Source organism: Eptesicus fuscus, chromosome 4 (genome assembly GCF_027574615.1).
Source record: "Eptesicus fuscus isolate TK198812 chromosome 4, DD_ASM_mEF_20220401, whole genome shotgun sequence".
Classification (NCBI taxonomy): Eukaryota; Metazoa; Chordata; class Mammalia; order Chiroptera; family Vespertilionidae; genus Eptesicus; species Eptesicus fuscus.
Window position 1 is genome coordinate 75,195,985 of NC_072476.1, and position 13,061 is coordinate 75,209,045.

At 39.0% G+C, this 13,061-nt stretch overlaps 1 protein-coding gene and 1 long non-coding RNA gene across 2 annotated transcripts in view; one reads left to right on the plus strand and one right to left on the minus strand.

Moving 5' to 3' along the window:
* Window positions 1–13,061, plus strand: part of LOC129148867 (uncharacterized) — a 61,700-nt gene that overhangs the window by 34,561 nt on the left and 14,078 nt on the right. The gene's annotated exons all lie outside the window — the stretch shown is intronic.
* Window positions 4,839–5,345, minus strand: LOC103305335 (histone H2B subacrosomal variant-like). The gene has a single exon (XM_008162070.3). It carries the CDS (start codon window positions 5,268–5,270, stop codon window positions 4,887–4,889), a length of 384 nt encoding a protein of 127 aa, XP_008160292.1. The 5' UTR covers window positions 5,271–5,345; the 3' UTR covers window positions 4,839–4,886.

The following is a 13,061-nucleotide window of genomic DNA, read 5'->3' on the forward strand; positions in this document are numbered from 1 at the left end:
TTTATTTTTTAGGACTCTTTTTGAATGTAACTGACTAACCTTCCATCTTGACTTATACTATACTATTTTTTTGAAAAATTTTTTGTTGTTAATCCTCACCCAAGGATATTTTTCCATTGATTTTTAGAGAGAGAGGAAGAGAGAGGGGAAGACAGAGAGAAACATCAATGTGAGAGAAACACATCCATTGCTTGCCTCCTGCATGAGCCCTAACCAGGGCCCGGGGCGGGGAGGAGCCTACAACCGAGGTACGTGCCCTTGACCAGAATTGAACCCCGGGACCCTTTGGTCCGCAGGCTGATGCTCTATCCACTGAGCAAAACCCGCCAGGGCTATCCTATACTATTTATAGGCAGCTACTTTCTCCCATATATTTACATAGGCTCTTGGTTTCTCTCCACACTGCCGAATGTCTTCCAAAACCATCAGCTGTCAGAGCTAAGGAAATCTGCCAACACATGATGTGTGACATAGCACAAGGCTGTGATAAAGATTGATCTCAAGTATTAAAAATTCAAGCAGTCCTCTTCTGTCTAAGCTTTAGATAAGTGCTAATCATCTGCCCCCAGGTCATTTGACATTTGCCAGATCCTCTGCACTTGGAGCACTCATGTGTGCTCTGGTGCCTACTTAGGGCACCATTTACAATTGTCTCTTGCACACTGTCTAGATATTTTATGTGGAAGTGATAAATAATCTGAGCCTCATGTCTTGACTCTATCCATGAAGCCTCGCGAGCTAGAGCTGGGCATTCCTAGTTGGCTGTTTCTCGGGTACTGTACACATTGCACATGTCTCCTGGTGATTCTGCCTCCTAAGTATCTTTCACATCCATCTCTGTCTCCTCATTTCCACTGGAAATGACTTGGTTCAGGCCCTCATCAGGTCTTTCCGGGATCACTCTAATGACATATAAACTGGTGTCTTTCTGTTTTAATTCATCCTCATTTCTGCTGCTGGAATAATCTTTCTAAATACAAATGAAATCACAACTTTCTCCTGCTTAAAGTCCCACCATGGATCTCCCATAGGTACTGGGATCAAATTCAAGTTATAAGACGGCCCACATATTTTTGCCTACCTCTCTGAACTCATTTCCACCCTCCCTCTTCCTGTGCTTGTTGGCAGCCATTCAACTTGGAATTATTTTATATTTATATTGTTTACTGTCCTATGATTTTGCAAATATTATTTCTTCTATCTACATTTCCTTCAAGACATAGATGAAGTGTCATCTCCTATAAGACACAATTCCCTTCTGGGTTAGATGTTCCACCATGTATTCTACATTTCTCTCTTTATAGGAGATGCAGCATGCACTGTGCTTTAAGTTATGGGCTCTGGGGTCAGAGTATGTAGGTTCAGTCACATTTCTTTTATTACAACTTTGTGACCTCTGGCAAGTTTCTTAGCCTTTTGTGCCTGACTGTAAAATGATAATAGTCCTTTTCTCACTTGTTAACTTGGGCTTTATATTAAGTTGACATAAATGGAACACTTAGAATAATAGCTACTTCAGAACCTAGACCCAGTGTATGTCAGCTGTTTCCAATAATTTACTTTATTTTCAGTTTTTGTTCCATTAGATTCTAAGCTTTTAAAAGGATAGATCTTGTCTTTGTTTTCTCAGCATCTTATCACAAAGAAGGCATTTCTGTGAATGCATAAATGAACTATAAGTACTATATGTAAGGTATTATATACTTAATGGTACTTTCCTATTACCCAGTACTTTCTGACGCATTCAGTCCATACAAGAACAAGCTAACAGTGTGCATAGCAAGTCTTTAAAAAGTTATGGTAAGTGATAGCATATATTTACATAAGATTACATGATTAATTTCTAAAACAAGATTTCTAAATTTAGAGAATAATCTAAATTTGCTAGAATTTTATTATTTGGGTGATTTATATTACAAAATCAGCACTATTCTTTCTTGTTGGTGTGAAACATCTTTTATGTTTCTTTATACTTCTATCTTCAAATTATCACAGAATCCACGTTGGTCATGTTGTTGGCTTAGTTGGAAATTTTCTTTTGTTTTCTTTGAATCTCTCATATATATTTGTATTTTAAGTAGTGTTTCAAAATCACATCATTTGTCCACTGGACTAATAATAGGCAAGCTCTTGCTGTCTGTATTAATACACCTCTGAGAAAGGGTTGCTAAATGGCATGAGATTTCATTTTATAGCAACATCTGGTAAATATACAAGATACTTATCATCCTCCATTTCTAGATTAATATGTCTTTATTTAATAAGCATACAATCATTTTCAGACTAACTGAATTTCTTAGCAGTCAATAATCTTCTGGATGTCTACATTAGAATTAGATTTGACTATGAATGATGGAAACCCGAAATAACAGTAACTGGCTTACACAAGTTAGAAATATATTACTCTCTTATGCAAACATAGGTAGTCTTGGGCTGGATAGAAGTTCAATCATTTTTCTGCTCTACCATCCTTAATATGCAGAGAGGGTGGAAATGTCTAGTTATGGTTTATGGAGTTTTAGTTTGAGAAGATGAAAAAGTTCTAGAGATGGATGATGGTGATGGTTGCATAACAATGTGACTGTACTTCATGTGACTGAACTGTACACTTAAAATGGTTAAAATGGTAAGTTTTATGTTATATGTATTTTAGCATACTAATATGCCTAAATTATCATAGATATGGGTATTTTTACACACATGCATTTATATAATCAGACTTGAGTTTTTATTTCCAAGAATCTAGATCTTATTTTGAAATTCTATTAAAATATTTCAAAACATACACAAAAGTAAAGAGACTAACATAGGAAGAGTCCTCTAGAGTTCCCTTCACCCAACTTTAATACCTCTGTTTATAATAAAACTTTTTTTGTGAATGCTCCAGAGTTTGGAAACTTTCCTGTAAAAAGCCAGATAGTAAACACTTTAGGCTTTGTGGGACACATTAGGCTTGTTGAATGTTCTTGTGTTCATTTTCTTTTAAAATATCCCTGTAAGATTGTAAGAAAACTTCTTAGCTTGTGGGGCTACGGGAATAAAAGGGCTGCTTCTAGATTTGGCCCAGGAGTTCTAATTTGCTGGTCCCTGGGCCTAACTGAAATGGGATGGCTTCAAGTCAGATTAAATACATGCATGTGTATAAAAATACCCACCTAAAAACCTTTTTAACCATGTTTTGTTGTGGTAAAATTTTATTGTGGTATTTCATGTAAGTGGATTCCAATAGGTCTGTTTGTCAGGTCTATTTCTTGGGACTCTGAGAAGGAGGGATTTAGAAGGGAGCAACCCCAGGAAAATGAGAGGGTAGGCCCTAAGTGAGAGACACCTAGAATAGTCTCAGATCCAATCCTAGTATATACATACAAGAAACACCCTTTCTTTTTAAAAAAATACTTTTATTGATTTTAGAGAGATGGAGAAGAATAGAGAGATAAAAACATCCATGAGAAGGAAACATCGATTGGCTTTCTCCTGCAAGCTTCCTTCTGGGGATGAAGCTGTAACCCAGGCATGTGCCCTGACTGGGAATCGAACCGTGACCTCCTGGTTCATGGACTGATGCTCAACTGCTGAGCAATACTGCCTAGGGAAACCCTCCTTTCTTGAAGAAACTTAAGTGATGTGTTCCTGATAAACAGAAGGGTCTAAATTACTCATCTACTACAAATGTAAATAGCTACAAACACTTTGGAAGACAGCCTGGTAATGTCTAGTAAAATTGAATATGGGCATATCAATGATCCAGCAAGCCTATTACCATTAGCTATTTTACCTAGAGAAATCTTTTGTACATTTGTACCAGAAAATACATGTCTAAGAATGTTCACAGCATGTAATGTGTGTCCATAGTGGGCTGTGTTAACCAGCTCAAATCCCAGCTCTGCTGCTTACACAGATGTGTGACCTCAGACGAATCACTTATTTCTCTGTGCCCATTTTCATCTGTAGGAAGGGATACTTACGTAATTTTTGTAAGGTTGTTACAGAGATTAAATAAATTAATTTATGTAAAATGCTGGGTACATAGCAAATGCTATATAAACCTTAGCTTTTGTTACAACTCATTATTATAGTAGCATTGTTCATAATAGCAAAAAGATTGAAAACAACCCAAACCTCCACCAACAGAGGATGGATAAATAAGCTGTGGTATATTCACATTACAAAATACTACATAGTATCGGAGTGAAAAGAATGAACTAGAGCTATATAATCTTAGAAATAATGTTGATGAAAAGGCAGGCGCAGAACAACATGCGTAGTATGGCTTCGGTGTTACAAAATGAGCAAAATTAAACCTATAATGTAGAGACATATATATATATAGGTAGCAAAAGTACAATGAAAAGCAAAGGAATGGGAGAGAAATTTACATGGATATGGACTGAGCTTGTTGAAATTCAGAAAATAATAATTAAAACAAAAAGGGAATAGTTAACGTGCTCTATAGACTTCATTAAGGAACTAAATTGTTTGAATGAAGTTTGATGAAAATTTACCAATGCTGGTATACTTCTGATTAAAACATTTATCTTCATACATACAAAGTCACTGTGCCTTGGGGGTCAAATTAGCTGGACTAAATCATCCTTTACATAGTTAACAATACCTTAACCAATAGAAGAAGCATTGAATTTACACAACAAGATCTACACATTCATAAGAAAAACAAGAGTTCTGGTTGGGAGCAGTGTCAGGAAAACCTAAATAGTCAAATTGTTAAAAAGTAAAACAGCAAGAGAGTAATTGTATTCTAGAGAGAAGAGAAATAGGGGAAATACCAGGAACTACAACTATGTTCTAAAAGAAAAAAAAAAAAAAGAGTGAATTCAATATTGAAGTGATCTTTTGGGTAAGTTTGGTTTACTTTCCCCAAGATTTAATTAAGCTGGTAAATTGTTTTTGGAGTGGACATATCTTTGGACAGCTTCACTTCCAAAAGTCACTGCGTACTTAGCTCGTTTCCCAGGAAACAGCATATACATTGCCTTCTGGATATCTTCATGGGTGAGGGTACAACGATTTCTGAAACACATCAAATTGTAGGCTTGCGTAGAAATGCGCTCAAAGATGTCGTTGATCACGGAGTTCATGATGTCCAAGGTGCCAGATGATATGCTCCTCTGGGGATCCACTTCTTTCAGGACCCTCCGGATGTAGAGTGAATAATTTCGGTTAAAATCAGTGCAGGAATGTGATTTCTTTCTGGAGCTTGGGTTTCGATGTCCTCGGGAGCACTTAGTCTTTTTGGTGGTGGATCTGGCCATTGTAGATGTTGTTCTCCTTAACAGTTAGGAGTGGAGAGGAGAAGGGTCCAGGAGTGGGGGGAGCGCTCACATTTATACTGCCAACTAACAATCAGACTTGGGGCTTCTCTTTGATTGGAGGTTACTCTTCCTATGTCACAATCACCTAGCAAGGGCACTGATTTGTTGGTCAGGGGAAATCTTGTTCTTGGCCCCCTCTAAAGCTTTCCTAAGAAGACGTCACGGTAGAAAAGAGTACTCATGTTTCCTATTTTATTTCTTAGCAATTTGCAAGCATAATATACAATAGTTTCAGAATTGAACAAACCCCATCAAACTGGGAGGTTAGTGGTGGGAAAATACAAGAAAAAGTGCCATTAGCCTGGGGGAATCTTTGTTTATAAAAGTATTCATAAATTCATTTTATAAGCACATTAAATAAATCTCAAAATGATTATGTTATAATAAAAGTAAATATGTTTAGCTAAATTGCTTTTAAAAATTGTGACTATTATTTAAAAAGTGAATTCTAATTTTTTTCTGGATCCCAACTCCTTAAGGAACCACTATATATAACTGCAGAATAAAACAAAAACTCCCCTATGTTACTGTTTAAATTATGATACATGGACTATGTTCATTAATTTTTTATAATGCTATTAATATCATTCTTGAAAAAATCACAAATTTCATTACATGCTCTGTTTTTTCCTTGACACTGTAGTTCTTCATCATGATTAACTAAAAGTGTGTAGTAATTCTTGCTCATGTGTTATGCTGATATTTAAAAAAATCTCCGTTTGATAAAATAAAATATAGTTTGCAAAGAAAAAAAAAATCTCCGTTTGCCTTCTCAATCAAATTTATCCCTGAGGAAAATAAAAAAGAAATAGAAGCAACTGTAAAAATCACAACTCACAAGCATCTCAATAATTCACAATTGCCACAACTATTAATGCTACCATGGAAGGTCCTCCACTGCGAGCTGCTGGACGGGGCCATGTGTAATTTCTCAAATCCTGTATGTAATTCCTTCCCTTTATCTCCCACTCAAGAAAGTAAATCTGAAGTAAGAATAATGCTGGTATAGTGAAAACATTGAACAAGCCCTAATTTCTAAAGACGGTGGCTATCAGTAATAAATGTGCGCACTTTATTGCCAGGAACACACCTCGGACAGTGCGCCATCACACTGAGACGGAGGCTACTGCTTCCATGCATGCTTTGGAGCGACAGATCTCTAGTTAGCTCTTGCTGAGTTTGCCTTCAGCTTTCTCTAGCTATCATTATTTAGCTTAATAATAGCAAAGCTTCATTTACTGTCACTTAGAAGAGGCTTTCAGGTGTCAGTCCTCCCTGGGATAGGTGAGGTGGGGAGATGGCAGGCATGCCTGTTGGGGAGTTTTATTGGGACCTGACTATGGGTAGCTCTGCTCCCGGGGCTGGATCGCTTTTGCTAGATGACAGTAAGTGAGCAGGTCATTCTGCTTAGTACAGAGTTGCTGCATTAGGAAGCTTGTTGTTGCTCCACACCTAAGGGCTATTCTCTAAACAGTTTGCAGTAATAAAGCTAACATTTTGATACCCATCTTTCTGATCGCTATGACTCTCTCAATCGGTTGCGTGCTTGGGTGGGGAGAAGGAAGGGTACAATATTTTGCAGTAGTGAAAAGAAAATGGCTTTAAAGTCAAAATGATAAGCTAGCTGTATGCTAAAGTACTGATTGACCAGAAAGTTCAGAAAGTGAGGAATACTGATTCTGTAAAATGTCTGGCTACTTTAGGGTTAACCGGAATTCCCTTTTAAAATTTAATAAGTCGTTCTAAAATATTTATGAGTTCACCACTGATATGCTGGTTTTTCTTTTTCTTCTCCCTTTCTCCTCCTCCAGACAGTCAGGAACAAAGGACAGACACCTTTTAACATAATGAGCGTCAGGAGATGCCGGCTGCAATCTGAGCAATGCAGCAAATCTAATGATTTTGCATCTACCATACCCTGAGAATGGACACTGGGAGGCCCTCTATCCTCTCTCCTTTTCCCCTCTCTTCTCACCCTCAAGGTCCTAGCCTTAGAAAGAAGCCTGGTGTCCTTCAGCAGGAGACACAAGGGAGTGAAAGGACTGATGATGAGTGGACCAGAAGCCCAGGATCTCCAAGCTGCTCAAGTGTAGCTGGGGTCCAAAGTTAAGAACCATGCATCATTCCAGGCTTTTGTTTTGTGCTTGGCAACACTATGTCTATTTGGGGGATGGGTTATATGTCTTTCATAATCAAATATGGATAGTACTGGGGTTCTAACTGCTTATTCTTTCATTGATGATCGAGGGTCTTGTTATGACTCAAGGTCATCATCGAGTCTCTCAGGGATTATTCTACAATAACTGCAGCAGAGGTGACATTAACTCAATGCTGAGAGCATGTATTGACAGATATAAGTGTACTCTGGAAACATTTTCACAGCCAAACTGTATTAGTTTCCTGTATTAGTTTCCTAGATACAGCCTAGTTCAGTATCTGGTTAAGCAGATTTGTTGCTGCTCTAACAAATCGCCAGAAGTGACTTAAAACAGTACAAATTTATTATCTTACAGTCCTGGTGGACTTCACTGGGCTAAAATCAAGGGGTCCACAGGGCTGTATTCCTCTGGAAGCTTTAGGGGAGAATCTTGCCTTTTCCAACTTCTAGGGATTGCCTGTATTCCTTGGCTTTTCCTCCATCAGTAACCGATGGCCAGGTCTTCTTTCTCATGCTGCATCACTCGGACACTGAGTCTCCTGCCTGCCTCTTTCACGTATAAGGACCCCGGTGATTACATTGGGTCCACCTAGATGATTCAGGATAACCTCCACATCTCAAGAGCCTTACCTTAATCACACCTGCAAATTCCATTTTGCCATGTAAGGTAACAGTCACAGCTACAGGAGTTTGGGATATGGACACCTTTGAGTGTATTACTTTGCTTACCTCAACCACTGTGAACAGAATGGGATTGTCAGGCATGATCTGGGTCACCAATCACATAGAAGTTGGAGATAAATAATACTATCCTTAGTAGATGACCAGAAATATATATAAAATACTTTCTATGTATGGGCAAACTTTCTTATGATTTGCTCCCCCGCCCCCCCCCCCACTAAAAATGGAGAGTTGTCTTAGATTTTTATGGAGGAGGTAATGTTTTAGTGGAATTTTGATGAATATAGAAGTTATTCAGGCAGATTAGGGTGGTGGTGGGGGTAGAGGAGACATGGGTATGTCAATGAAGTGCCTCCAGGGAAATATATATAATTTGGTCTGGAAGAGCTTGAGCTTCATTGCCCTTTCTAGTCTGGTGGTATTGAGGTGTGGAAGACAGTGATCTCCAGAAAGAGGCAAAGGAAGAGTGTTTGCCAGGGAGGAATCCCGGTTTCAGTTATGGCTGTGGTTCTCAAGCTTGGACCCACATTGAAGTCACTTAGGGAGAGTAAAACAACCAAGCCAACCATGCAAGGGCTGAGAAGGAAGTAGGGGGCTTACAGCCTAGTTCAGTATCTAGTTAAACAGCAATCTTACTTCCCCATTCTAACGGACTTGGGTGGAGTGCAAAGCCCACCCTGAGGGGCCGGCCACAACAAGATATATATCAGAACCTCCCCACATTGGCCGTTCAGGCTTTGGATCAAAGTCCCCTGGACTAGCAGTGCTGGGTAATAAAGGTTTTACTTTCCTGATTCCTCTGGTGCTGGCTGTCGCTTCTCCTGGGTCTTTCACCACAACAGGGCTAGACCCTAGGTTCTGTAGGGGCATGGCTAAGGCACTTTTTCTTTTTAAGTTCTTTTAATATGCAGGCAGGGTTGAAAGTCACTGGTTGAGCTAAGAGAGAGCAAAATATTTGAAGGTATTGGGGAGTTTTTATAAACTCCCTGGAAAAACACACACACACACTGGAAGGGGAGTTGTAAGGGAAAGAGTTAAGAGGGAGGGGAGAAGTAAGAAGGGGAGTTAGAGGAGGAAGAGGGTAGTGATAAGAGGCAAGTAGATGAGAAGATGGGTGGCTCCTGAGGGTGATCCATGCTCTCTGGTCACGGGACTCCAGGTACAGAGACATAAAGAGGTGCAGACTTTGATGTAAACTTGTTTCTGTGCATGTAAATTGAGACTAGCTTTGCCCAAAAGTTCTTTCAGTGGTTAGCAAGGAACAGAGCTGAAAAAACTGAGGAGGGACAGTGAAGGAGGGTAAAGCCAGGCTGGGACCCACTTTACTTTGGAGTCTCACCTGTCTTACACTTCCACATTTGAGGGGGAGTAACACAAACAAACAATGTCCCCTGTTCTCCTTTCTTGATTTATTGATAATTCACTGGCCTAAGTTATTTCTCTTTGATATTAGTCTACCTCCTTTTGCTGGATTCCTGAGGTGGACAGCCCTAACCTCACTAGTTCAGAGGCCTCTCCCTCACATGACAGAATCGCCTGTGTCTTGCCTTGGTTAATCTGAAAGCTGGGTCATTGTCCTCAAGTGACCCAAGAGATTAGTTTTGAGCACATTAAGAACATAATAAAGGATTAGCCTGGAAAGAAAGTAGAAGGTTGTCAATTCCTGATGAAGTTTCTGATGAGTCTGTTGTTCTTTAGCAGAAAATAGAAAATGTATTGGGACAAGAGAGAGAACAAAATTTGTTTTGAGTTCTGGTTTATGTATTATAGTAAAACATCAATTAACTAAAACCCATTTGCCCTTTCCCCAGAATCAATTTTGTGTGTGTGTGTGTACTTTATTTTTTTTTAAATTACTTTATTGATTAAGGTATCACATATTTGTCATCAAACCCCCCCCCCATTCCCATCCCAAACCCCCCCACACGCATGCCCCCATCCCCCTGTGTTCCGTGGTCACTGGTTAGGCTCATATGCAAGCACACAAGTCCTTTGGTTGATCTATCTTCCTTGTCCCCACCCTCCCCTACCTTCCCTCTGAGGTCTGACAGTCTGATCAATGCTGTTCTTGTTCTTCAGTCTGTGTTGTTCATCTTTTCCTCTAGATGAGTGAGCTCATGTGATACTAGGAATACACTTATAGGAACTGAAAATGAGACAAGCAATAATGGTTATGCTGAGAGGCAAATGAATCAGTCTATAGTGAGTTTCTTTCTGGGCCAACAGTTCTTTTGAGTCCCGATTTCTATGTCCAACAGTTGTTTATGTGTACATAACAGCAATGATATTTCAGTTCTGGATGGTGGACAAATGGTGGTAATGCAGGTCCGACCCTCTCTGGTTTGGTCCTGGGCAATCTGCAGTGACGCACATCTGCTGACTGCTAGTATGGCAAGGCATGGTCAGCGTCTTCCATCTCTGGACTGTTCAGAATCAATATTTTAATATTGTAAAATGGTCACACTTTGTTTATATCCAACAGTGGTTTCATTTACAATAAAATTTGGGGGTTTCTTTTCCCTATTTTTTATTTTACAGAGGTGCAATAGAAAATTAGATAACTATTTTATGTCTTATAAATCTCCAACATAAACTCATATTTTTCTTAATGAAATGATTGTTGATTTCTTTAGAAACCACTAGCATGTAAGAGTCTATGTAATTTTACATATATATATATAAAAAAGCCTAAGTGACCATCCAACCATCTGACCATCTGACTGGTTTCTATGACATGCACTGACTACCAGAGGGCAGACACTCTACGCAGGAGCTGCCGAGCTGTGGTGACTTGGCAGCTGTGGTTCTCGGGTGATGCACCGGGAACCAGAGAGGAGGGAGCCCAATTTCAGGGTGCATCACCTTCAGGCAATCTGGGACCCCTTGGGGAATGTCAGAGAGCTGGTTTCAGCTGATGCCTGCAGGCCAGGTGGAGGGACCCCACTGGTGCACAAATCTGTGCACCGGGCCTCTAGTAAATAAATAAGATAAAATTCTAGAAGGAAGAGTTCTATAAGAATCTCAGTTTTCTCAGCAGATAGAAAATAAATATGAACTCAAAATGCCCATGAATTAATAGAAAAATAATTTCCTATGGATCAAAAAAATATTTTCTTGAGGACTTTGGCATCTATGTTCATCAGGGATATTGGCCTGTACTTTTCTTTCTTTGTAGTGTCTTTGTTGTTAATCCTCATCCATGTATATTTTTCCATTGATTTTTTAAATTTTTATTTATTTATTTCCATTGATTTTTAGAGAGAGTGGAAGGAAGGGAGAGAGATACAGAGAGAGAAACATTAATGTGAGAGAGGCACATCGATTGGTTGCCTCCCACACACGCTCCAACCAGGGTTGCGGATTAAGCCTGCAACCGAGGTATGTGCCCTTGAACAGAATCAAACCTGGGACCCTTTGGTCCACAGGCCAACGCTCTAGCCATTGATCCAAACTGGCTAGGGCAGGAGAAAGTGCTTTTTGAGCGAGTTGACCACAATATTTCTGGAGCGGCTCCTGTTGGTGGTCAGGGTCCTCTGGCACAGTGACCATCAGTAATAAGGTTGTGCTTTTTTAATTAAGGGAAAAAACCCCCACTAAAGTTGTTGAGTAATTGATTCATGTAAACAAAATAGCAGCAAATTATTGAGTACCCACTCTGTGCTAAATATCATGCTAAATGCTGAATTGTTTCATTTTAGCCTCTCAACAGCTCTATGAGGAAGGTATTATTATCCTTAAAGTAGTGATTTCATGGTTATCTTTACAATTACATTCACTCATTTGCATTCTGATATACTTCCTCCAATGAGAAAATAATAAAGTGAGGCTCTTTATTATTTTATATATATACTGGCCATGTGAATGGCATCTATGTATTTCTTGGTGGGGAATAAATTGAGAGTGGGTAGGGTATAGCTTGAAATGTAACCCTGGGTAGAATTTCCAACCTAATATTGGGTAGCACATTCATACATATTTTTATTTTTAAAATTATGTGTTTAAGTTTCATTTGAAAAAAAATATGACCATTATATAAAGCCATACTTTCTTAGATGTTATTATTTAAGACAAGTGTAAGCAAAAAACCAGGGGTGATTCATTTAAAGACAATGTAAAGACAAACATTAAGTAATGAATATGAACAAGTAGTATGAGGATATGAAAAAATCTTGAAGATAATATGTGAGCTACTGACATTTGGGAAATAGGGTCTCTGCCTTGCCTGAGGTCTGGAGGTCAGGTCAGAGGTGAATGCTGGTCTGTGTCAATTTTTGTTGGATCGGCACTCACTCACCTTCTAGGACCCTAGGCATTGTCTTGTGACTTTAATTCCTCCAGATTGGAGTGTTCATGAATGGAATAAAACTGAACCTGAGTCAGACAACAGGACCCTTGATATATCACTTCTCCCCCATATATTTTGGCAGTCTTAAATACTCAGACAGAATTAGTGGCTCTCTGATTTGTGACCCTTTTATGGGTGAAAGTCAAGGACTCTTTATCAACCGACTGTCTGTGGAAGAAGCAGGAAACAATTTATTTTTCTTTGATGTTGTTAAGGTTTCCATGACCCTTATTTTATTTTACTGCAGTGTTTTTTCTTTTACTTCTAAAAGTTGGAAGTTGTTCAGGGACTGTTTGCCTAACACTATCTGTGTGCCAGGCACAGTGCTGACCTGGGATAGAGAGAGAAATGACAGGCTCTTCTCCTTGAAGATCTATGGAAAACATTTTTTTAAAAATATTTTTATTGATTTTTTTTTTTTTTTTTTTACACAGAGGAAGGGAGAGGGATAGAGAGTTAGAAACATCAACAAGAGAGAAACATCGATCAGCTGCCTCCTGCACACCTCCTACTGGGGATGTGCCTGCAACCAAGATACATGCACTTG

Excerpts from the sequence above, each read along its gene's own strand:
- LOC103305335 (XM_008162070.3), bottom strand. The coding sequence starts at position 5,270 with ATGGCCAGATCCACCACCAAAAAGACTAAGTGCTCCCGAGGACATCGA.